This window comes from Cebidichthys violaceus, unplaced genomic scaffold, assembly GCF_023349555.1.
Source record: "Cebidichthys violaceus isolate CVI_PGR_0920_01 unplaced genomic scaffold, fCebVio1.0.p SCAF_24, whole genome shotgun sequence".
In the NCBI taxonomy this organism is placed as follows: Eukaryota; Metazoa; Chordata; class Actinopteri; order Perciformes; family Stichaeidae; genus Cebidichthys; species Cebidichthys violaceus.
This window is the reverse complement of record NW_027176417.1, coordinates 2,559,436-2,584,767: the sequence shown is the minus strand read 5'-3', so window position 1 is coordinate 2,584,767 and position 25,332 is coordinate 2,559,436. Positions and strand designations below refer to the sequence as shown.

At 43.9% G+C, this 25,332-nt stretch overlaps 1 protein-coding gene across 2 annotated transcripts; it reads right to left on the bottom strand.

Annotated features, from left to right (window-relative positions):
• Positions 1-742: 742 nt before the first annotated feature.
• Positions 743-25,109, bottom strand: LOC137879071 (semaphorin-5B-like). 2 transcript variants are annotated; one of them, XM_068719644.1, is made up of 23 exons: positions 24,396-25,109; positions 20,095-20,137; positions 14,391-14,579; positions 13,109-13,208; positions 12,967-13,012; positions 12,262-12,324; positions 12,066-12,164; positions 11,652-11,865; positions 11,262-11,547; positions 11,013-11,148; positions 10,295-10,502; positions 10,004-10,211; positions 9,238-9,355; positions 8,781-8,965; positions 8,514-8,657; positions 8,263-8,410; positions 7,152-7,377; positions 6,243-6,464; positions 5,989-6,159; positions 4,893-5,042; positions 4,570-4,605; positions 3,710-3,921; positions 743-3,578 (listed from the first exon to the last, which is right to left on the bottom strand). In XM_068719644.1, exons 3-23 carry the CDS (start codon positions 14,533-14,535, stop codon positions 3,417-3,419), a joined length of 3,279 nt encoding a protein of 1,092 aa, XP_068575745.1. In that variant the 5' UTR covers positions 14,536-14,579; positions 20,095-20,137; positions 24,396-25,109; the 3' UTR covers positions 743-3,416. The 2 variants fall into 2 exon arrangements, with proteins under 2 accessions (XP_068575745.1, XP_068575746.1); XM_068719645.1 differs by lacking the exon at positions 24,396-25,109 and having other exon boundaries at positions 20,095-20,173.
• Positions 25,110-25,332: the final 223 nt, after the last annotated feature.

Sequence of the window (25,332 nt, the reverse complement as noted above, 5' to 3'; positions counted from 1 at the left end):
TCCATTCTCCTCCACCACTTATTCAGTCATCTGGGACGTTGAAAGCTCCACACCTGAGTGTCTCTGCACTCATCTGGCTGACAGAGCAGGGAAGACGGACAGCCTCAAAACATCTTTGTCAGGGGAACAGATTGTTTTTCTTGAGTGCATCTTTTGCTCCGATTTGATCCAGTCGCTTAATGCTTTAAACTCTCAGAGAGCAGAGCTGTGCTTCTCACTGGACTGTGAACAATAACAACTTAAGAGCAGTCTGTTCAGAGCAATGCTGGGAGAACTGACTGGTTTTAAAATGTGACCGTCACCAGTGTCAAAAAGAAGCACAAACAGGAATACAGCCTCGGCCATGGAAAGCAGGATTTCCAAGAACTTCCACCTAGTCTGAGACAGTTCATTTAACATCTGTATCACTTCCCAAATACATGTTCATGTGGGCTCAGTGAGTGCCTATGTGGGTTATGGGGCCAAGTATATAAACTGTGGATTTGCTAAAGTTTGGGCCCCGTGTGGGATATCTGTAGCGGAGCGGTAAAGTCACTAGAATAAAGCACCGTGTCTTCCTGCTTGTGCATCAGTGAAACTTCTGAAAAGACAAAAAACTAAAAAATCTGACTTAAACACGACTGACTGGAAAAATAAAAGCTGACTAATAGTATCATTTATATTGATTTTATACACTATCAGTAGTTTACATCCAAAAATATGAAATGCAAAGATTAATAGGAGAGTTAAAGCTGCAGTATCCTGATATTTGTGATTAGGATGTCCAAATTATACATATACAACTTATCTTGATAAGATAGTGACACATTATGTATTATTGTTTTATAAGCTTTTAGCATGGATAACCATGATATTGGCACCAAAATTGATTTATTCATCTTTTTTTTTCTTTTTTTTTTTTACAGTGTACATTATACAAAAATATAGAGTACCAAAAGTTCACAGTGTCCAAAAGGCAGTGTTAAGTCAAACTCACATCATATTATAATAGCAGAGATGTATTTTGGGAGCACAACAAATCAATTTTAGGGATCCGTTGACGGAGGTCTTTAAATACAAAACACAACCTTTTCTGTCACAGCACGGGGTGACAATTTAAAAATGAATAGCCCCCATTGTCCAGGCCAAATACACACAAACATATTTGTACAGTTCACACACACACACACACACACATGTACTGTATACTCATGTAAGTGAGTCAGCGCATGCAGTCACCCAGAGGCGGACACACATCCTCAGGGCTGTTTGCTTCACGTTACATAACACTGCAGACGGTGAGAAACACCCAAATTCAGTTCTTGGTATTTACAATTTAGGAATTCAAGATATGCAATATACATTTTACAGCATGGAGTAACTGAAATATTAGCAATCCTGTACTGAGCAGTGAGTTTTAGCAGTAAAACTTGTGAAAATGTTATATTTTAGGTTTCTGTAATTTCAGAATAATTGCCAATTGACTTACTTTGGATTTTATTTCTACCACATTACATTGTTCCTTCTTGGAAATGATCCTGAAATGTCTGACCCCGAAATAAGCATCGCAGAATGTGTCAATCAAAGGAAGCATGTAGCAAGCTTGCAAGCATAACGCCTTCATAATCCACAGAAATGTGAAAAAAAAACATATCTATACAAGCACCAGTAATGTCACCTCGTTCACTCACATTCACATCTACGGGCAATTACAGTAACTAGTTCACCTGACCTGCATGCTGAGAGAGAAATAATGTGATTACACATTATTATTTGTATTCAGAAATGTAAGAAAAAAAAACATTGTTATAATCTAACATGCTTCTTAATTGAAAAACAGTGTTATTTAGCATTTTGGCAGCGACTTCCAGACTTGAAACCTGCTCGAGCAACTTCATCCATCACATTGCTGAGTTACCTTCGTGTTGCTCGGCAGCCGGGAACGTTGCGGCTGATTTATGGCGAGAGGCTCTGAAAATAGCTGTATAATATTTTTGGTGATTTATGAAACAATAACCTTAAATGTAATAACATCCAGAAAATATGAGCGTGACTGCCAAAATAAACACGCCCCATATGTTTACAATATGAAATAATTCTGTTTCAGCAGATGCAGATACACTCAGTGAAATCTGTGAACACGCCTAAAATAATTCATGAAATCCGCTGAGAGAAAAGTCAACAAGCTTTTGTGTTTAATAATGTACAGTACAAAGTGAGGAGTGTCAGAAATGTCCTCTTCAGTGTTGTTTTCTGCTCTGATTCTGCTAAACATGGAAATAAAGCAAATAAGTTCATTTCTTTTCATTCACGCACAGTGAGGGATGTAGTTTTTATCACAGATGTCAGTCTTAACTGATGTCAACCCCACACAATATTTTACAGTATTAGTGGGTCCGCTGAACCCACCTGCTGAGAATGAGAAAAAGGAAAATCCCCAAAACGTTAACCAGCGGGTGAGTCTCTTCTCAAGTCCAGCGGAAATCCAGACACCTGCATTGTCCAAGAAGTCTACAGCACCTGAAGGCCTGGACATCTGGGTCCAACCCTGCTCTCACGCTGCCCTGAGCGCAAACAGAGCACCTCAGGGTGGACGAAGTAAGAGGAAGGAGGGGGGGGCACCTGTGCTGGAGGTGCTGGTTTTAGGTGGAGAACGGATAAAGACGTCAAATAAATAAATAAAGACGTCACTGTGGCTTTGCCCACAGACGCGACCCGAAATTAGAAAACAACGAGGACCGTGGTTGACCCGACTACGCGCAGCTCCTTGGTGATGGTCGGCTCATTGTGTTGCCCCCTTTTTTCTTCTGCCTCAAACAAAAGAAGCCTCCGTGTTTTGAAGAACGGGAGAGAACAACAAGCCTGCCAGCTTTTACAGGAGACTTGTGTGAAAAACACAGTTATTTAAAAACCTCTTATGTGTAAAACTAAAAGGAGACCCAAGGGGCGGTCAAATTAGCACTAATGTCTATGAATATTTAAGCCTGTAGAAAGTATAAATTCAACAATGCGTTTCCAGTTCCGGTGTGCGCTCAGGCACAGTAGCATGTATGTAGAATTGGTTGTATAATTGGTTGTATATGGCGCACATGGTGCTCTAAACCTTAAAATTCTTTGCATGCTGAAGCAACTCAAGCGTGAAAAACTACATACATGATGTTAAGGTTCTGGAAAGACATGTTGCTGCAGAATTCTTTACAGAATGTCATTTTTAGTTCCGATCTGCGTGCACAAGTGTCATTTGAGTGAACCGAGTCTTCATGGTCTCATTTAACTGGAACATGAGAGTGATTTTGTTGTTTACCGCGCTCTCGACCAACAGGGTAATCTATCAAAATCTCGGTGCATTTTTTTGAACGAGGAAACACTTTGTGGTGGTGTTTGGGTGAGTGAAGAGGACTGGCTGTTTTTTGTTTTTTTTAGAGCCTGACCTCCTCTCAGCTGTGCATGTAGGTCCTGCAGGGGGAGTCTGGATGGAAGTCGTACTTGCCCAGGCCCGGAGGGTAGTAGGTGGTGGTGAACATGTTGCTGGAGGGCAGCGGGGAGGGGAAGTGGTTGCACGTCTCCTCGTTGACGTGGAGATTGTTCTTGTTTAGCGTCTGTGGAGAGGAGACATATAGAAAGTCAGATAAGGGATCATCTTTCCGAAACGGACTCTCTGAAACTCTTTTCTTCAAAGGTGACAGTACCTAGAGTACAGGTATATAAGGATACAATTGAGCCAGCCCACCTTGAACTCCATGGGGATGTACTTCTCATTCTTTGGCGTGGCGTTGCCCTGCTTGTTGTAGGTGAGGTGGTTGGGTGTGCTGGGGTGGATGACAGCTGACTCGGCTGACGGCCGGTTCAGTTGGTGGCAGTAGGTGTAGCCCAGTGCGGACAGTAGAGCTGCTGCACAGAAACTGGCCGAGCCCACGGCTACTAACTGGAACAAAGTAAACGCTGGGAACAGAAGGCAAGAGAGCAAAGAGAGACGATGAGACAAATGCCAATCCCTCCTTTAGAGTTGTATATTTCTTGTGTACAGAGGGGGTGGAAATTGGTGTTTTTAGGAGGGGGTAGACATTGTTATTCCTCTGGGGACCATGAATATCCACAGCAAATGGCTTGTAGTTTCAAGTGTCAAGTCGGGGGAAAGTTTGGCCGGATGGTTCCAGACAAAAGTACCATCCAACCACACCACATATCATTGCAGTCCGGCCAGTAAATGATACGATTTCTTGGCTTGGACTACAGTCTAAAGGAAAGACACTCCACTCACCCTGAGGCCCTGCAGCCAGTGAGGCAGGAGAGGAGGAACCTCAATCATGCTGGGACTTGATGTCAATATCTGGCTGCTATCTAACTTCCCCAATCTTTGCTCAATCCCAATTTGAGGAAAAACCCTCAAACAAAAGTCAATATGCTACAAACTTTGTGGGGCACACCAGGTGAAAAAGTAAGTCAATAACTAAAGAGACTTCGGTTTAGCCGAACTGACATTGATTGGAGGCTGAAAGCCGACACAATTCATGTGGGGGATGGAGGAGGTGTGTCTGAGCTGGGATCAAAGTATAATCATTTTGGGGAAAATCACTTGTTTTCACTCACTTCCACAGCTCTGGTCCTCTTGTCCGGGTAAGATAACTGCAGAGAGACAGACAAACAGAAATGAAAACAGAGAGACGGAAAAAAATAACTACCGCTCCAAAAGATGAAACAATAAAAAGACAAAGGCTTCGCTGTTCTCGAGGAAGCCAGGATGCTGACATCTCCATTAATTCATCTTTTTTTAATTTCTACACAGAGTGAACAAGTCAGCACTTACTGTGTCTGATTACATTTTTGTATCTGGATTTTTCCAGCTTATATCAGCAACAGTCTGCAGCAATTTACCACACAAAGCCAATTTGTTCACTAAAGCATGTGCGTACCTGGCACCTCATGAGGCTGGCAAGGCCTGGACTGGGTGATGTTACCCTGGCAGAGACTGGCCTCAGCCTCCTGGTCCTCATCGCAGCGACGGGTCCGATGCTGCAGACCCTCCTCATCACAGTCCCCCCACTCTGTCCATTCACCCCAATCTGAGAGGGCAGAAAGAAAGACAGTGAAAGTGGTTCATGAGATATCTTGAAGCGAACACACTAAATTGAAGCAGCATCTAGAAGTCCCCTTATCTCCGGTGGAACTGTGTCGCCACAGAAACCGTGTGGTCGGTCAACAAGTGTGCAGGTTTAGAAATGTGCTTTGGTCATCATCAGTCAGCAGCCAGTCACAGATCAGCCTTCTTGTGAGCCCACAGTGCTTCCTTTGTTTATTGAACAAAAGCTCAGAATAGACGAGAGGTTGATTACTGCAATTATTGAAATGCTACATCAAAATGTCCTGGTATTATTTTGTAACTATGCACCGTTTCCTCTAAAATCAAACCTGAAATTAGACAAATTGTCTCATGAATGTGATTCGAAGTTGTCTCGTGAATGACATTTTGAAGGGCTTTCATTTTGAAATGCTACATCAGAATGTCCTGTTTTTTTCTGAGTGACACCTTGAGGTGGTCTGTTATTAACCTGAATGAAATTATTTTGTAACTATGCACCTTTTCCTCTAAAATCAAATCTGAAATTGGACAAATTGTCTCGTGAATGAGATTTTGAAGGGCTTTAATTGCATTCAATTATTTGTTTTCCATGTCTTTTTTTTTGAAAGACAAAAGGAATTCAGGTGCATGTCAATGACCAAATTTGAGGGAATTTCATTAACAGACATTTTTGTTGTTGTGTGTGTTTATTTTCTGACTTTCATCCAATGCATGCTGGGAAAGTCTCCAACAACCTCAACCCAAATATTGATTCCCCGCTCGCTGTATGGAGGAGATTTCCCATCAGTGTCTATACAAACCACATTATTCAATCTAGAGTGTGACGATTATGATAAATGTTTTTGTCGTACTTTAAAATGCAAAACAGCGAAAAAAGAAAGCTGCTTTTACATATAAACCATGATGTGGCTTTAAATATGCTGACTCACCTTCACAGGCATGTGTGTTACAGAGCGCCTCTTCAGTGTGCAGGCCGATACAGATGTCTCCTCCGCTGGCAGGTGGAGGGTTGCTGCACGTCCGAGTCCGCTGGTAGTGTCCGCCCCCACAGCTGGACGAGCACTGGGACCAGGAGGACCAGCAGGACCAGGATCCGCTCACTGGAACACACACGCATAACAAACTTTATTGAACGTTTCCTGCTATTGCGACGACACTGGCCAGCCAGAGAGCTCCCTGTCACCTGGGCACGGCTGAGTGTTGCAGTCCTGATACTCCACCGGGGATCCTACGCAGGCGCTGGGGTTCGTCCTGCCCTCTGCGGTCGAGCAGCTACGCTTCCGGGTTCGGAAGCCTCTGGAGCACTGCTGAGAACAGCTGGACCACGTTTCCCACAATCCCCAGCGCACACCCTGGGGCTGGGACAAAGTTTGCCCACTAGTCTTCACCAAGTCATCAACCAGAGCTGGAAATACACAGAAACAGGAATTTACTTCCCTACATTTTAAACCTCTGATTTCATCTTTTTATTGCATTACAAAGCAAACAGGCAGCCTCTTATGAAACATTAATTAGTGAGGTGTAATCTGGGTCTTTCCGTTACACCTGCCACACACACACACACACACACACACACACACACACACACACACACACACACACACACACACACACACACACATGATTTACATATGAATGAGGCTTTCAGTGTGGACAGCAGAAATATGAAACATTAAAATGACATTTTCACCTTCTCAGCTACCTATTTTGGATGAAATACCTAAGCTGACATGATTTTGTATCTTTTGTTTCTGTGTGAAAAAGATTCCTTGAAGGGAAAGTAAAGTGTTTTCCCATGATGGTTCAATGATGTTTAATCAGTCTGCTGATTGATGTCTGCATACAGTTTGGCTACATCCTGCTTTTGATGGGACCAGCTGTGTTTATTGTGGCAAACTGGGAGCTCTGCCACCAGCAGCACTCTGTAAAGCCCAATCAGATGCAGCGCTACTCAGCAGGTTTTATTATATTTGACTGGTCTGTAGAGTTACACCAGGCTTAACTTTCTTTCAGACTGGTATAATCCAAAAATAAAGACTAATCTAAACCTAAAGTTTCCGCTACATGTTTGCTGCTCATTCCCAGTACTCACAGTCAGTCTGGCAGGCTCCAGACCCGTCGTTGGGGCAGAACCGGGTCTCCATCTTCTTCTTGCCCAGCTGGAGCTGCTGGGGATCGGGGAGCAGCGCTCGGCAGGTGTACCTGAATCTCTGCTCTTGCCTGGACCCATCTTGGCTGACGTTGACCGGCATCCAGGGGGTCCAGGGGGTGTTGCGGCGCACCTCTGGGCAGGCCTCCAGGTTACAGGCCTTATACTCCTGGAGAACAGGAAGGAGGACGATGAAACGGCTACTTCTCTCTATTCTCCTGCAGGTTTTCTTCGTCTCCCGAAGGATCCTAAGGATTCAGTAATCCATTATGAACAGCTTGCAGAGACACACGGCTGCTGAACAACACAAATATTGCCGTTCTTTCTGGAGGGACTTTATTACGCGGCTAATTTGAATGTTTAATGGGACTCCTGGTGTTTGTGAAGAGGCAAAGCTTAACCCTTCATGATGAAGGGCTGCACCTCGCTGCAGACACACAAGGACTTCAAGTGGCAGTGTTTGTTCTTTTTGCAGCACTAGTCACCACAGCTCGTTGATCGGGGCTCCTGTGAGGAAGGAGGTGGATTCTTGGGGGGGGGGGGTACGTACGTGTGTTACACCCTCGATGTGAAGCTCCTCGCTAGCAGGTAAAAAGAAGCAGCTGTGGTACTCGACAGAGGAAAGGGCCAAGGGCCACGGCACAAACAAATTGGTCATAAAATGAAATAGAAAAAAGGAAAAGTCCCATAATCCATCTGGTTACAATTTACTGAGCATATTAATGCTCTCAACGGGATTCATCTTTGATTGCTTTAAATAAATGTGACTAAACTAATTCATCCTGTTTGAAAAGGCCATGACTAATTAGCAATCAGAAACGGAAGAGAAGATTTAAACATATTTATCTTACAGAACATACTGAAATATTTACTGTATTTCAACTACACGAGTGCAGGTTTAGTAGAATGAGATTAAGCTAATGTTTAATCTCTATAACATCCAGCAGAGTGGGGCTGGTCACTCTTTAAGCTTTCTTTAGAGCTAAAGCCAATAAATTCAATGTGGCTTGAACACCTTTAGCCTAATTTCTTTAATAAGCAAATACTAGAGTACCATGGAACATCCAGGACAGCTGTTGCCATTCTCACAGGTCCTGGTCCTGGAGTGGACCCCCCCTCCACATTCAGCACTGCAGTGAGCCCAGGGGCCCCAGGCTGTCCACGCCACAGGCAGGGGACAGGGCTTCTTCTCATTGCACAGCCTGGAAACACAGTGACACGGAGCTCATTTCCATCCAAAGCGCTGATATTCTGACTCTGTCGTGTTCGTATCGTAGAAACCGACGCGAACGCGTTCCTTCTCACCTCTCCTCTCGACCCTGGCCGACACAGATTCGCCCACCGTGGCGAGGCGAGGGGTTGTTGCAGGACCGCTGCCTCACTTCAAATCCGATACCACAACTGCTGCTGCACTGGCCCCACGAAGACCAGGGAGTCCAGCCGCCATTCCTGAGGAACAGAATCGGGAATTTGCTTCATTATTTTATTTTATTCATCCGATTTATTAAGCCGTCAGCCGATTAGAGTAACTGTGTCTGTGAAGTCGTGAAGATCTGCATTAAGAGGCTGCACCTGGAACAGTTCGCCACCTGGATGAGTGGGCCTTTACACTCGACCCCGCCACACCGGGCCAGAGGGCCGTCGCACGAGCGGGACCGACACACGCAGCTGCTGACGGAGCCCTCGCCGTCGTCGTGGTTACAGGGCTGCCACGGCGCCCACGAACCAAAACCGCCGTCCTGTGTCAGGTTCCTCACCTCCAGAGACGATTTAATGGGATTAACGTCCGCGCCATATGCACATGAATAAGTCACATTCGCACCAAAACTGCAGCTTGATGCTACCATAATATATATATATATATATATATATATATATATATTGACAATAACCCCATACAAATCAGGAGGAAGGAATGCTATTTAGACATTTCTCACGGAGGAACTTCTCCTGAACTCTTGATAGAAAGCTAATGATGTATTTACAGTAAAGACCAACACAGCAGGCTAACTGTGTGCGTGTTTCTTACTGGGCACTCAGTGATGTTTTGGGTCCACTGGTTCATGTTGGAGCTCTCCTCGATGGTGGTGCAGCGCTTCTGTTTGTGATCCCAGCCGCAGTAAGGGTCCCGAGCTTCCATGCACTGACTGATATGAATGCAGAAAACTAGTCAGTCATTAGTGCAGTTGCAGAACAGAACTTGTAGACTTTCTCTGTATTAAAGGACTTCTATTGTGTTTCAAACAGAGCATGCTGGAAGGAGTGATACTGAAGCTTCATGCAATATTCTGTAAGGTTGTCTATAAATTCATTAAATGACCACCTATGTAATGTCTCGCAAAAATATGGGCTGACAGTTCAGAAGCAGTTTCTCAGCAGGGAAAATGAACCGGGCTCTTAACGTAATCATCTTTGTCAGCGTTTAATGCGGGCCTTTCAGACTTGGCCACCAGCACGCGTTTGTCTCTTTAACGGCCCAAAGTTCATTAATCTTTTTAAGTATGGTCAAGTTGAGTTCGTAAATTTGACAGCAGCAGCAGCAGCAGCGAACCTTTAAACTGAGCCGGCTCCCAGATTTAATAAAACTGCAACATTTACTAATAGGTCGAGTGCAGAAATTGGATTTACATTCGCTTTATACTTTAAACATTCATATTGATTGTATCTGTGTTGCTATAATCCTTGATCACTAGTTTCCTTTTATTCTGATCAACTATAAAACAAAACTAGAGTCTGTCAATCGGCTTCTAATTATGTATGTGATGCTGCAGTTTTGAGGGTCTGTTGGATCGTACCTTTCAGACGGATAGCTGGAGCAGCGCTCCAATGGGATCTTCACCAGTCTGTCATCGAGCCCAACAATCAAAGATCTGTCATTGTGAAGGATTTGCAGGCTCTTAATTGGTCCAATTTGCCCTTGAGGGAGGAGCCTGAGCTCCTCCAGGTAGCAGCCTTGAAGGCTTTTATTGGTTGTGGAGAGAGCCTTCAGGATGGTGCCATATTCTGATTGGACAAGTATTCATTTTAAATCAGTAATACAACAGTCTTTTTTAAATGTTGCACCAGTTGTCTATCATCTCTCTCACCAGTGCCGATGTACATGACGTGGAAGAGGCTGTCTCGGCCCTGAACGATGTCCACCACCAGCTTGGAGAAGCGCAGGTTGTCCTGGGTGAGCAGAGGGTTGACGGTGATGGGCTGGACCACATCGTTCATGAGGAAGAGTCGCTGGGCGTCCTGGAGGCTGCGCTCTGTCAGGTTCCCACCGGGGCCTCCCTCCTCCAGGGTGCCACACTGAGGGATGAGAGTCAGGTGGTTTAAAAACCTGGGAGCGTAAGCTAGAAACAATGCGGCGTGACTGAGATTATAAATGGATATATACGAAATAGGTGTGTCGGTACGAGGGCCTTTGTTTGGCAACAAACGGATGAATGTATTTCGTCAAACCTTCTTCCATGAGAAACATCAATATCAGCTGCAGAAGGCCATTACTGACAGCGTAAGTTAAATACATAAAAAACAAAACTAGATTACAGAAACTGAAAATGTCCCTGCAGCCCAATTTTGGCAGCATTTCGTATGTGAGATGGGAAAAATGCCGAGCACTTATTGTTGTAGGTTCATTTTCTGAGTGCTACGCTGCAAGAAGCCATCACTGTACTCACACCACACCAAGATGAAATGAAATGTCAGTCTTGGAGGGAAGGCTGGGAAATAATGGAAGGACAAAACTTTCACATCTACCATCAAGTTGTCAGAGGAGAACAGCCGTCTGGATCCAGTTTGTCTAAATGTGGGAATTACCTGAAAATTGGGTATGGGGTTGGGTGTGGAGAGCCAGGCGGTGCGGGGGTTCTCCTGGTAGCGAAAGGGTCCGTTGAAGGCCTGGGTGATGGAGCTCAGATTGAAGGCGCAGACAGCAGACGCTGATATGCTGTTCCTGAAGGAGGAAGAGGATGTGATCACAGGCAGATCTCAGCAATTCAGTGAGGAAAAAAAAAACCCAAGATTGAGAGAAAGACAACGGCTGACATCCATAGTTCTCATACTCACACGTTCGTGGTGAAGATGCCGTAGATCAGGTCCTGCTCTGGTAAGTAAAAAGTGCTCTGCAGCTCGTTGTAGTAAAAGGGGATTTCTCCCGAGCGTGAGCAGTTGAGTCGGGCCTTCATGAAGGTGGTCCAGGTGTCCTCCAAAAGGAAACGTCCGCCCATGTCGTTCTTACAAACCCGGGCCACGCGAGAGAACACTATCTTGCCGCAGTCGTTTTCAACCGCGGTTTCCCTCAAGAAGAAGTAGGCAAATCGTCCGATCTCATAAACAGACACGAAGTGAGGCTCTAGAAGACAGACGAGAGGAGGAAAAGGGGAAAGACGTGGGAGATGTGACACCCACGAACAGAGACACGGGTCGATGGGAGATGAAAGCAGGACAGTTCTTTACCGTTGAGCCACTTGGAGTTGTACTGGGCGGTGCGCAGTGGCGGCATGTTCCCCAGGCTCCTGTAGATGACGGGGTCCCGTCCTGAGAAGTCGATCACCGTAGCGGCGTACAGCTCGCCTCTCTCCGTTACCATGGCGGTGGAGTTGTGGCGCGGGTCATAGGGACACCGGGCGACGCCGTTCACCGTGTCCAACACCTGACTGAAGTTACCAATCTGACAGGAAGTTACGCAGGTGTAAACACAACTGAATTCACAACCGACGGACTGCACTGTGGGTTGAAAAAGGATTATTTCTAACAAATAATTACATTAATTTACTTAATTTATGTGGTGGTGAGGGATGTCTTCATTAAATAGTATTTATATTAATACTCATATATCATCATGCCCTGATGATAAACTGTTGTACCAACCTGCCTGGTGATACAGACTGGGGTGAAAGCGTTGGTCCCGCACGTAAAGAGGGTCCTCCCGCTTATCAAGAGCACCCGGATGTAGTTTTGACACTCCTCCTGCAGACCAACACAGCACAACTCAGTTCTGATGGTCGTCAATAAAACGTGACTTCAGACATCAGAGACTTTTGTCTCATATGAAACTACACACGACCTCAGTCTTCCCTTTGCTCTGACAAGAGCGCTTTGTGTCTTCATCGGGCGCCCATTCTGTCGCCTGCGGGGACAAAACAACAAATATTTCGGTTTGTTAACGACCAAATGATCATTAACTGCAACTCGGCACAGGCAGGAGTTCAGGACCACTTCATGCAACATGTAATGCTGAGAATAAGATAAAAAATACACTAATAAACACACAATAATATGTGTGTTTAATCTGTAAAAAACAACAAAGAGTGTTGCCCATAACACCCCTCAAAACCACCATGTGTCATGTACACACTAACAGTAGATTAGATTAAATGTAATTTATTTCAAACATGTAACAAATAATAAGAAAACCAAACAAGAATAACCAATAAAATAGCAAATTCTACATAAACTAAATAAATAAATATGTTCAGAAAGGAGTAGGCAGTTATATATAACGCAAATAACTTAAATAATTGACTTAATGTTTATCACATTTACACATAATGAATCATCTCAATATGTAAATATATATATATATACAAAATAATTAAAAAAATTTAACAACAAATTCAAGTAAAAATGTCAATGAATTTTTAAAGAATTATTGTAATATGTGATTTTTCAAAATGTAAATAGCATCTAAAACATGTTTAACATTTAAAATGTTAACAGTATGAAACATGAATGGAACTAAAAACACGCGGCGTCTCTCGGCTAACGTTACCTGTATGAGCGAGGCGTTGCTCAAACTCAGTCTGAAGAGGAAGTTTCTGTAAAAAGAACGCAAATGATCAAACCAAATCATCGACAACACATGTTGACTGGATGCTGTTTGACTTCTGGTCTGCTTTAAGCTGTTTTGTCACCTTGCTCCCACAATGAGCTGGTTTCTGCTCAGGTCCAGTGCCAGCTGGGAGAAATCCTTCACTCCTGGACGGGAGAACTCTGACATCCACGGCCTCAACGCTGGACAGAAGAAGAAGAAGAAGAAGAGACATGAAAGAGAGGGAAAAGCAGTGCAGAGCCATAATATGAAGTGCGTGGGAACCCTTTCTCCACCAAATGCTACCTGGCTCACGGCTCCGGCTTCAGTTAAGCCCTCGGTGTTTTCACTGATGTGTCACATTTCTCTCCAGTGAATCACCTGATCCCGCTGCCTGACAGCTCTGAAATCACCCATGAGCCTTTTCAACCACACAGCCCAAGGCTTCGACTTTACAGACAAAGGATGTGGATTTGATTTCAAAAATTGGTACAGAATATAATTAGAGTCTGGAGGTCTGGTGGTGAAAATGTATCAAAGCCAGACACTTGAAAACATCCGACAAACAATCCCAAAATACAACAATGTATGGGTAAATACGGACGGATATTGATATTTGCTTAATGAGCCCTTTGTTGTAAAGAAACCCACAATTAAATCTGGACTGATTTGATTTTCTTGTGGTCGTCACAACCATCACAATATATTAGGAATATCAATAGGAGCAAACACAAGTCCTTAGTTTGACTTTTATTGTGGTAGATTTGATATCAATTCATTCTCTGTACTTTTATTTGCCCGGCTCTGTTTATTTATGTATTTACCTTGCAAAGCTCCTTGTCTTACGAAAGGTTCTGCATAAATAAAGCGTATTATTATAATATATTAAATTAAATGGACTTGATTTAAAACCTCTGCCCAGGCAGGATGACAGCTAACCTGAAGCTGAACAATAAACAAGCTACTGGTTGTTTTTCATGAACCACATAAAGTGCAACGAACGCATCCTCCTCAGAGGGGCTCAGAGCAAATCACTGGCGTCCAAATGAATGCTGGTTCCTTCTATTCCCAGCTTGTGGGACAAATGTATCCAAAACAATAACAGCACGGTTTGCCAGTCGAACACTTTGAGCTGAATGGAAGCTGACATCCTGTCCGAAATAATATCATCAAAAGGCCCTTTCACAGTTGTCAGACAGCTGAAGAACATTTAATGAGGCCATGCTGTAGACATTGAAAACATTGATGAACTTCATATAAACCTTGATGCACAAGATAAACACAACTGAGATTCCCACCAATTCATAGTTTTGCAGCGACCAGAAGGTGAGAGACGAACGCGGCCCCGTCTGTCGGACAGGAAGGACCGACGCTGACGCACCCACCTTGGTAAGAGACGACGGGATGCTCCTTTCTGCTGCAGTCTGCCGGTGTGACGTGAGGCTGCTGGGACAGACACACAGACGAACAGAGGACCAGCACCAGGCCACAGGGGGAGAGGGCCCGCGCCCCCCACCCTGACGTAAACATGGCTACAACCACATCCAGTCTTCTACCGGGTCCTCAGGAAACACCTGGTGGAAGAAGAAGAAGGAGACGTCTGTCGGTTTAAGCATTAAACAGTGCTTTTCATTTCTGCGGACTCTTCCTCCGTCTCTGTCCGCCTGTCCATCAATCCAAATTAGTTTAGCCAGCCCCCCCCCCACCCCTCTGTCTGTCTGCTCTGGGTGTCCAGCCCCTCGGTGTCAGCGGGACTCGGTCACGGCTAATTCACCTCAAAAGGGCCAGAGCCGCCAATCTCTCTAATGCCGACTCTCAGACCACGAGGGTGCCATCGACGGGGATCTGTCTGACTGAGGAGACCCATTCAAAGACCAGACTGGGCCCAGAGCCAAACAGGAGGGGGGTGGGGGGGAGGGGGGTGAACTTTGAACTGGGAGCCACATGAAGGGTCTTTGTGTCAGCATCAAAATCCGTTTATGTGCATCAAATCTGCTCTGTGATCTGATGATCTGATGACCACGGGCCCAGAGTGTCAAAAGGCACAAAAAAAATGCTAAAAAATAATAATCTGATGATTTAGGCTGTCTGCTTGTGGACCTTTGAGGACTTACTCTCATACGTTTGGTCACCATGTCAAACAACATGCAGTGAATCTCAGAAGTTCCCTCAGTGGTGCCAAATAACTCCCACAATGAGGTCAACAGGTAGAACACAGCTGACAAATGGAGCTCTTTTCTCACCGCCGTGTGAACATACGGACATCCGGCGCCAACTTCACTGTTACGGCAGAACACTTTACAATTATTTTTAGGATGAGATGCACACAGGAGGAGATGACATGATGTCTACCTGGGATGGAAATCTTTCGCATTTTAAAACCCTCGAGGAAATGTTTTCGAGATCTCTTTTGATCATAAATCAGAAAAAAAGTTGTATTTTCTGAAGTAAACGTACGTTCGTACTGGTCTAACACACCTGAATCTCTGACCAAAACTATCGGCGGTAGTGTTGCATTGTGGGTAATGTAGGCACGGAATAAGAACGCCTGGAATCCAAGAAGACGACAGCTCTGTTTCTGGTGATTTTGATCCTTTTTTCAAACTGTCTTATTCCCGTATTGTTTTAAGCCCTCATGTCACTCAAAGCAATAAAAGAGCTGTCAGCTGAAGTCAGTCGAGGGCAATAAGTGGGACTAGTGCACGCCTTTGATTATCAATTAGAAGGATAAACTGGTTTAAAATTGTATAATCTAAAACACAGTTTGGCAGGTTTGTTAAGCTCCGCCCGCTCTCCGTTAACCCCTGGACTGGTGTCACTGCAGCTCTGGAGAATGGAGGCGGTGAATGTCTGCCTGTCTGCTGCTCACCAGGAGCACTGAATGGAGGCAGAGGTTTTCCCCCCCGACCTGCTGGGTCTCACATTGCTGCCTAATGAAGCGGCAGGAGCAGAGCCTTCACCGCTGGCCTCGCCTTTTGTTCCCGCGGCCTGCTGCGCTCCTCTCGCCGGGCCAGCGAGAGGCCTAGTGTTTCTGGGACTTGTCCATTCGGCACAATGAGGGGGAGCAGCAGCAGATACGTCAGTGACATTCATCAGGGGCGGTGTAGGAAATGTTCGGATGCAGCTACAGACGGAGGCAGCTTATTTCAATAAGGTCGTTTGAGCCCTCCAACGACCCAGATGAGTGTTTTCAGATCCTTTTTAAGATGTCGGCAACTTTACGCTTAACGCTTTCTAAATGTAGCCGATCGCAATGTGTCCTCGATGACTTTTGAGTACTTTAGAATCAGCCGTCAAGATATTTTAGATTTTGGGAGGAAACCATGTGTTGATGGAAAAGTAGGCCGTAAAGGCGGGCAAACATTTAGGCCTGTGAGCGCGTCAGAACATTCATTCATCGACGGAGCTGCCGGTGTTGGAAAAACACCATAAAGCCTTAACGACCTGTGAGGAGATTAGAAAGACAGAGTCTCTGATTCATGTGACCCTGTATGTGTTTGGACTGTGGGAGGAAAACCACGGGACATGTGACCTCCTCACAGAGAGAAACGCCGCCAAGATTTTAACCCTCTTATAGCTGCTTAACGTTCAAGACGAAAAAAGCTAAATATGACAGGTGTGTATACTTCATATTCTGAAGTCTATACCTACATTTGCAATAATTTCCGCTATGATCCTGACATTTTTACTCCTTGCTCTGTATTTTTATGGTAAATGTTATTAGTTGAATAAATCCTAGTCTCTCAGGACACTGCACTGAGTATACCGAACAAGATGTCTTCATAGTATAATTGCTGATTGGCCATTTTTCTTTCTCAGGTTGATTTATTTCAGTACTTTTTCGGTGGGCCTGTAGATGTGAAATCATCCTGTGATTCACGAGCAAAAAGCAAACGAATCAAATAATAAAATAAACTTCCTGTTAATCATCTCATGCTGCACGCTAACGTAAAGCAGAACTAGTTGCACTTCATCGCAGTTCAAAGTTCAAGTGCAGAGCTTTTCGTCAAACCCTCCATCGACGAGTAGTGGGGACTTTCAGAGACAGTTCCTAATCTTAAGATTTTATAGCAGGGTAACGAGAGCATTTGTGAGCCTCCTTTCTTTATTTCAAGAACCATTCAAGCACTCTTGGCTTTGTCTTCGGGCAAAGTGAAGCGGCCGATGCGGGAGCGGCCCTCCCATGCTGTGCGTGTCACTTGGATACCTTCAGCCCTCCGCTTATATATGAAAGCGTCGACGCGATGGAGAGTAGAGCGCGGATGAGCCTCTTTTGTGGCCATGTGACCACTAAGCCTGCTAACAGTTTTGAACACGCCAACGGGGGCAGCCGTCCTGACACTGTGAAGGTTTCTGTTTCTTATTCTGTCAGGATGAGTAAAACCTCTTCCGTCATTTCCTACAAAACCGCTATTATGGGGGATTATGTGTCGCGATCTGACGACAAAAGACGCTCAAACGACTTTGGGAATGCTCAATAACGCCTCCGGCGGGATTACACGGGCTACGAAATGAGCGTGCTGAGACACGTTAAGTGAGCGTCATTAAAATCCTCTTCACTGAGGTGATGTATGACAGGGAAATTAATTACACGTAATTATTTCCTCATTCAGAAGCCTCGCAATTTGTTTCTTCCGTGGCATCAAAAATAAAAGGAGCGAGTCCAGCGTTTGACCTTTGTGTATCCGCCTCTTGTCTCAACTCTCTTGTACTTGGACTTCATCCAAATATCATTAAAAGAAACAGTGAATCCCCCCCCCCCCCCCCCCCCCCCCACACACACACACACACACACACACACACACACACCTCCCTACACTGAAGAACCTGCTCCAAATTCCTCCTTCAAATAAAGGGGGCTCACAAAACAACAGCTGCTACTGAAAGCGAATCTCTAAAAAAAAAAAAACAAATCTCTCTGTCTGACACAGCTCTCACCTCACAGCAGCCCTCACCTTTAAACCTGTAATATGAACGAGCGGTGAAGTCAGTTCGCTCGGAGCAAACGGACACTGAGAGGGCATCCAGAAGTCTCTCCATCAAAATATTCAGAGAGGACCATTTCCGAGGCAGTGTTCTCAGCTCCTTCCTACCGGGGTGAATGGCCTCTCTGTGCACCCTGCCAACTATCTGCCAATGGGCGCTCTCTTTTACAAGTGAATAGACTGAGTTTAGCCACAGTTAAAAAGACACACTAACGTGCCATGGCCGCGCCACAATGGCCGCTCGGGGAATTTGCCAAACCTAATGATGCCGGTTTGGCCCCGGCTAGAGGAGGTAGAGAGCAGGAATCCTAAAGAGGCACACAGCTGCACTGATCCCTCTCTTCCTATCTCCCCTCTCTCTCTCTCTCTCTCTCTCTCATCTCCGTCTCCCTCTGTGCTCTCATCATCGACTCAATCGCTTCTTTTTTTTTTTTTGTTTTTTGGGGGCTTTCTGGGAAAAGACACGTAGAACCAAATGCGTTGCTTCTGCGTTCTCTGAAAATACTCCACTATCAAGTGAAATACTTAAAACTACTGCTACGTATTTTTAACTACTTAAAAATACTTCTGCTCAAGCGTTTCTTACAACGTCTACCTGCCAGCAGACAGACGCAGTCAGCACCCAGCTGGTGGATGTAGTGGTATTAGTATATTTCCCTTTAGGAGTTGAACAGAGACCAAAACAGAGTAAATGGAGTAAAGTGTCTGTATTAGCAGGTTCATCAGGAACTACAGTCCACTCTAATCCCTATAAACTCATGCCTGCGTTGCTTCACATGCATTGTTTTGTAGGCAAATAACACGAACATTATTAGTTGTATTAAAGACGGTCTTTGGCATCTTTCTCCGAAAACACAGTACGACCACATGTTATCACATGACCGACGCGTTTAGGTCACGTGATGAACCGAGATCGTTCCCAAAACAGAGAGTGTCGAGTTCTGTCTGATATGATGCGACGCCCCCTCAAGGAGAGCTTCAATGGAGGAGAACCATTCAAGCTAATGTGCTTAAGTGCGATTTGAATGTTTGGGCTGCAGAACACAAACTCTAGGTTTTGGATTTTTTGGTTATCTCAGTGTGAGGAGTAGTCTGTGTCCTCACATTTAGGCGTACAGAATGTGCAGACGCCGGTTGAACTGATGCTGTCGTGCCAACTAAGACTGTCTTTCAAACTCCTGGCTGACGAACATTCTCAGCATTTCAGCGATTAATACGTTGTCATGGAGAAGGACCTTGTAGAATAGTTTCCTTACTACAGACTATAATGAGGTATGACTACCTCGCTCTCCACAAAGATACCTTAAACTAGAATAACCAATTAAAGATCTGTGAGCCCACCTTGATCCTAGTAGTCATCTAATCAACCACGAGGGGTGTTTGCCCTGTTGCCAGCAATTATTTGGGCGGAAAAGGGAGAGAATAATTGCAATTTTTACATATAAATTGACCGGTGGTAGCTGCTTCTAATCAAAAATATTCATCAGTATCCCAAGAACGTTGCCAGGGGTTTACAATCAGTGCAACATGTGGCTCCTGCTTGATAAAAAGCCCAATTGCTTATTTATTGAATGGAAAAAAGAGAAGAAATACAGAACCCAGCCTGAGGCTATTGATCCAGGCTTTTCTCTCCTAAAACCATCCCGGAGCCAATTACAGCACTCATGCCTCAGACAGAACAAAGGAAATATCCACACGACACTAAAAAAAAAAAACACATGTCTATTCATGCTAAATGTAGTCTCCACAGGGAGAGGCAGAGCGATGCACACTGAGGATGGGAATGAAGAGGAAGGGAGAGGTCGGGGGTCACCGTATCGATCACTTGAGGAGAAATTAGCCCGCAAAGAGGAAAAAAAGACAAACTGGCAGAAAAACAGCCACAAAAAGTGGGCGACTTAGACACAAAGACAACACAAAAGAATGAATAATTGCACCGAAACAGCCAACCTCCACATGGGAAATATATATATATATATATACATATATATATATATATATATATATATATATATATATATATATATATATATATATATATATATATATATACATAGATATATATACACACTGCAGACACGGATATACAAGGAAATAAACTTACTTGTTCACCATCACCAAACTGAAGCGGGAGACGAACTCAGATCCTTCACATGGTGAGAGAGAAAGAACGAGAGAGAGAGAGAGAGAGAGAGAGAGAGAGAGAGAGAGAGAAGTTGTTACACATCGGCACACAGTGGCACGCTGACCAGAGTGTGTGCAGGGCGGTGGAGGGGGGAGTAAAGGGGTGTGTGTGATGGGGGAGATGGGAGGAGGAGGGGGGGGGGGGGGTAGTAAAGCATTCCTGTTTGTGCAGAGCAAGCTTAGGTCTCTGAATAGAGAGGCATGTCGGCCCGGTGTGAGTGTGTATTGTAATCGCTGAGAGATCCTTTGATTTTGGTGGAAAAAAAAGAGAAAGAAATCAGCCGAAACGTGAACAACTGCCAAAAACCATCCTCGATAAGATTCAGAAAAGAAAGAAAACATCCACCAACTGATGAAAGATCTTCACTGAATTCAACAAGTTGCTGCAACTGCACTGTTGCTTACTCTGCAGGCAGATTAGTAACATTTTCATTCAGTTCCGTTGAAGCCTTATTTGCACAGGACAGCTTGTGCATTAAAGTTCAGACTATGGCTCAAATTCACCGTTTCTTTGTTTACAAAAATACACACTTGCACATCTTCCCCTCAAGGATTTGTGTGTTTTCCTGCAGAAATAAGCTTCGCATCAGAAGCCACTTGACACCTTTTTTTTTTGTTCCTTTTCAAGCGCCGCGTCGAGCCATTTATCAAGGAATTTGGCGCCTCCGGCTTCTCAGATATGAAAGCCTTTGTTTTGTAAGTCAAATCATTTCCCTTTGAGAAACATCTCTGCAGTATGAAGTGCACAGTTTCTTTTAGTAAAAGCAAATCCTAAAATTAAATGCTGAATTGGGTTCTTGAAACAACTAAAATGCTGATCTGCTGAAGACTGTTGGCTAACTTCTTCTGCATCTGAATCAGTGTGCGTGAAGTGACCTGAGGTTGTAAATCGTCTGGGTTCTACATGAACGTAGAGCACAGCTGTGGCGTCGCCAACGTGCAAATGAATAAGGAGACAGAGTCAATAGCCAACGCAATTAGCTCAGACAAACATTGTGTTTGCCTAAACAAAGTCTGGCCTCCAGAGTCACCTGATGGCCAGCAGGGGAAAAAAAAAAGAGTGTTTACTGGTAAAGTTGATTCAAAGTGACCCAGCAATGAGGAATACGTGTCCACTTCCTGATGTTCAGGATCCTCCAGGTTCATCCGAATCCACTCAAAATGTCCTCATGCCTGAAATGTTTCAAACGGTGTGGACATACTCGGTGTCAACAAGCAGGAAATATGACAGGTGATTTTGCACCGTTGACAGCGACCCGGTTAGACGTGCGCTACGGAAGTGACAATCTGAGGAGGGGAAGGGTCTGACCTCCCGCTCAGAAATTAATGGCACCAATAAATCATATCCAGTGAGAGAGAGAGAGAAAAAAAAAAAAAAAAAGGGACAGGATCGCTTTGCTTCTCGTGTGCCCAGCGGAGCGTATGAGACAAATAACACTTCCCGGCCTCATCCCCAACCTTTACAGAGCAGGACATTCATCTCTCTCTGCCTCAGCCTCACCACAGCGGAGGACCAACCCCCCCCCCCCCCCCCTGAGAGGATGAATGGCTCGTTCCTGTGCAAACTTCAGGATGACCTGTTTTTACAGCCCTCCTGTCACTGCTGAGGCTGAATGATTACAGGCACAGTGAGACGCAGGGGCAAACCAAAACCAGGACCAAGTGAAAGGCGGCAAAAGGCTTGAGCATTTCCAGCGGACAGAAAGCTGTCAGCCTAACGGGTGAACGTGATAGTGACTTCTGAATCACCTTGTGTGGTTCTGAAAAAGTATCAGAGCTGCTTTAGAGCTCATTCAGCCTCTAATTGCCTCTAAGTGCCAGCGTCTTCCTAAAAGCCCCAATTATTTGTGGTGAAAGCACGACGAGGTAAAATAAAATAGCTGTTATGAGCACTTTTGAGCATTTTTTTTTTTTTTTTGTTGCACCATTTGCATTGTACAAATGTCATCGCCTGTCTCATCGTCTCAGAATTGTATAATCCTAAAACATCCGTGTATCTGCAGATCAAACACTTTCAACACATTTTTTTTTTTACTACTTTTAATAGCAGGCTTTAAACGTCACAGCATGCAATATGAATATTAATACATAAAAAAAACAGTTTACAAATTAAGTGTCTCACTTCTGCAACTCTGCTTAAACCTGCGTTAACTGATTTTTGTTGCCACTTGGGGGCAGCAATAAATTGCACATTACATTTGACCTGTTATTATTCATGAGAAAATATTGATTCATGCTGCTTTAACTACTCACACATTTGGGCTAAAGGCAAAAACAATCATGAGGCCGCTGTTACTTCTTTTTAGAGCTTTTTTTTTAATTTGGGTTCACACTGATGAGAGGACCGAAAGACGCTAGAACGCTGAATTTAAAAAGCATATTATCTCCAAAGATGTCCATTAATCCATGAGCAGCTGCAACGGAGGCCTACAGCGGTATCCCAACAACTCTTAACCCCCAAAACCAGCACCCCCCCCGCCCCGTCACAGCCCTCAATGGATGCCTTGTCCAGCACATAGCGCTCCACTGTGAAACAGTGTGTCGCGAAGAAATATTGACTTTTAATGCTTCAAACATTCAGCTCGCTCCGTTCTAAACAAACCTGGCTGTGTTGATTTTTTTTTTTTTTAAAAACCCAGCAGACACTGAGGTTTACCTTTCTACTGGTGCAATAACAACTGTGCTAATAGGAGTCACTCTCTCACACACACACACACACACACACACACACACACACACACACACACACACAAGTAGATGTGCAGTTTAGAAGGTGGACAAGCTGCCCAGAGAGGACACTTAAAAAAAATCTAGGTTAAACTGAGAGTTTGACATTCTGGGAAATATGAGAAAAGTTATGAGAAATATGCTAAATATGACGTATCAAATTCATCTCGCTGTCCAGACTTGTCTTATTTACACTTCCTATCTTGTTTATTTACTCGTGTCGAAATAGAAATGTAGAAATGTGAGCTATTTCTTGACCAAAGGTAATGGTTAGCATCTCACGTATAGCGTCTCAAAACCCCTTAATAAAACACAGTCAGTCACTTGTGATTGAAAGGTTGTTGGTTTAAATCCCTTATTGGGTGCTCTCCTTCACCCCAACAGCTATGCTGCTCCCAAACGCAAGGTGCCAAACGGCAAAATCTCATCCACCGATGTTGGATAACTGTTGCTTTGTACCACGTTCTCCTAGAAAAACACATAACTTTCCCTGAATAAAGAAAGGTGGAACACACACACACACACACACACACACACACACACACACACACACACACACACACACACAGTCTCAGAGAGTTGTGTGAGTGGAGGAAACCTGAACACCCAGCCGCCTGTCCATCAGCCTCTTTCCCTCCTCATCCATCCTTCTCTCCTTTTCCACTTCAGCCTGACCTCATGAGAGACTGTGGAGGTCTGTGGGAAACACACTCAGGCGTCCAGATTAATGATTTAATGCCACTTCCATTTAGGGGGTTATATATTAGCAGCAGTATACATCCTTATATGTACTGAGGACTTAGCAGCTGGGTTTCCACACAGGTTGTAATTTAATCTTTAAAAAGTGGCGGGGAAAAGAAATCTCCTGTAAAGTAATTTATTTAACCATAAACTATCAATAAATACACCTGATAGGGTATTATCAGTACACATGTATGATTGACAGATACATGAGAACTGTAGTGGCTCAGGATCTGCTCACATCATCATCATGATAAATAGATCTTGTCATGAATAATTGTGTGTAAAGAGTTAATAACTAGAAGAGATTTGCCAATCTGTACTGAAATGTGTCCATTTAATGTTCATCAGCATGTCATAAAAAGTACTTGTTTTATGTTTATGCATGATGATGAACCAGCCTCTTCACTTTAATATACAAAGCAGCAAATCAGGTCCAAAAGTAGAGATTTTAAACACTGTTTGGTTGATTACGGGTTTCTATGTGAGGCCGAATTTACCACATTTAACAGAGAAGTGTGTATTTTTTTTCACAGTATGGTACCAGCGCGCGCGTTACGACTTGTTTTTCATCAATAAATGTCACTGCATTAATTAACTGCCGATTGGTGAATGGACGCCGAACTGGAGCGCGGACACAAAGTACATGTATGTAAAAAGTCCTTTCTGGAAAGTACGGGACCGAAAACAACCACACACAAAAAGAAGTAGGCTTCTGAAATTGATTCACAACTAAATGAAGCTCGAGCTTACCTTTCACTCCTGATTCCTCCTCGTGCGATTCCTGCCGCTGAGTTGTGTGAGATGGTGCAGGTTCATCCGTCCGGACCTGCGTGGACTCTGCTGCGGGCTCCGTCAACTGGAACAAGTCACAGCTTCAATCCAGACCAGTAGGGGTGATCCAGACCAGTAGGGGTGATCCAGACCAGTAGGGGTGCTGTCAATGTGGACCAAACGTGTACTAAAAACTGCAGTGATGTGTGTGAGAACGGGATCACTGAAATTAAGCTTGGCTGCCACCTACTGGGACATTGCCCTGTCCCTTCCACTGTTATAATAACGTTATATATTATTTATACACAAAATATGTCAAGGTAAGCATAACGTGGATTCAATTAGGTGCTGGAACAAACAGATGTAATATACAGTGTATGATCATTTCTATTTGTCACATTTTACTCACCTTTTTTCTTTAACAGGGTAATAGTTACAAAATAAGAAAAGAGAAAGAAAACTGTCAAACAAATTAATAATTACCTATTTATTCCATTACATATTTTCTTTAAATTTGAGCTCAAAACTACTATTTTTCATTTAAGCTTGAGGACATCTTTACTGTGTGAAGGGGGGGGGGGACTTATGTTTATTATTGCATTTAAAACGTATGGTGAGTAGTTAAAAAGGCCGGTCCCAGTATTTTAAAGTTATTACAGTACATTTAACCCTTATCATATCACATTTTACATGTGAAATGACACAAACCGAGGCTATATTGTACTTTTTTGTAAGAGTCAATTTAAATTCTGTATTACGTATAAAAATGCACAATATATACAGTAACAATAACAGACTAAAAAAATATTAAATATCTTTTTAAAGTGCACAATTTATACAGTAAAAATAAGAGACTAAAAAATATTACATTTTAAAAATGCACAATATATAAAATTAAATTAACTAACTAAACAGT

Coding starts and splice junctions, on each gene's coding strand:
- LOC137879071 (XM_068719644.1), bottom strand. CDS start 14,535: ATGTTTACGTCAGGGTGGGGGGCGCGGGCCCTCTCCCCCTGTGGCCTG. Junction 8,966..9,237: donor AAAACATCACTGAGTGCCCA/GTAAGAAACACG, acceptor TCGTCTCTGGAG/GTGAGGAACCTGACACAGGA. Junction 8,658..8,780: donor CAGGTGGCGAACTGTTCCAG/GTGCAGCCTCTT, acceptor TCTGTTCCTCAG/GAATGGCGGCTGGACTCCCT.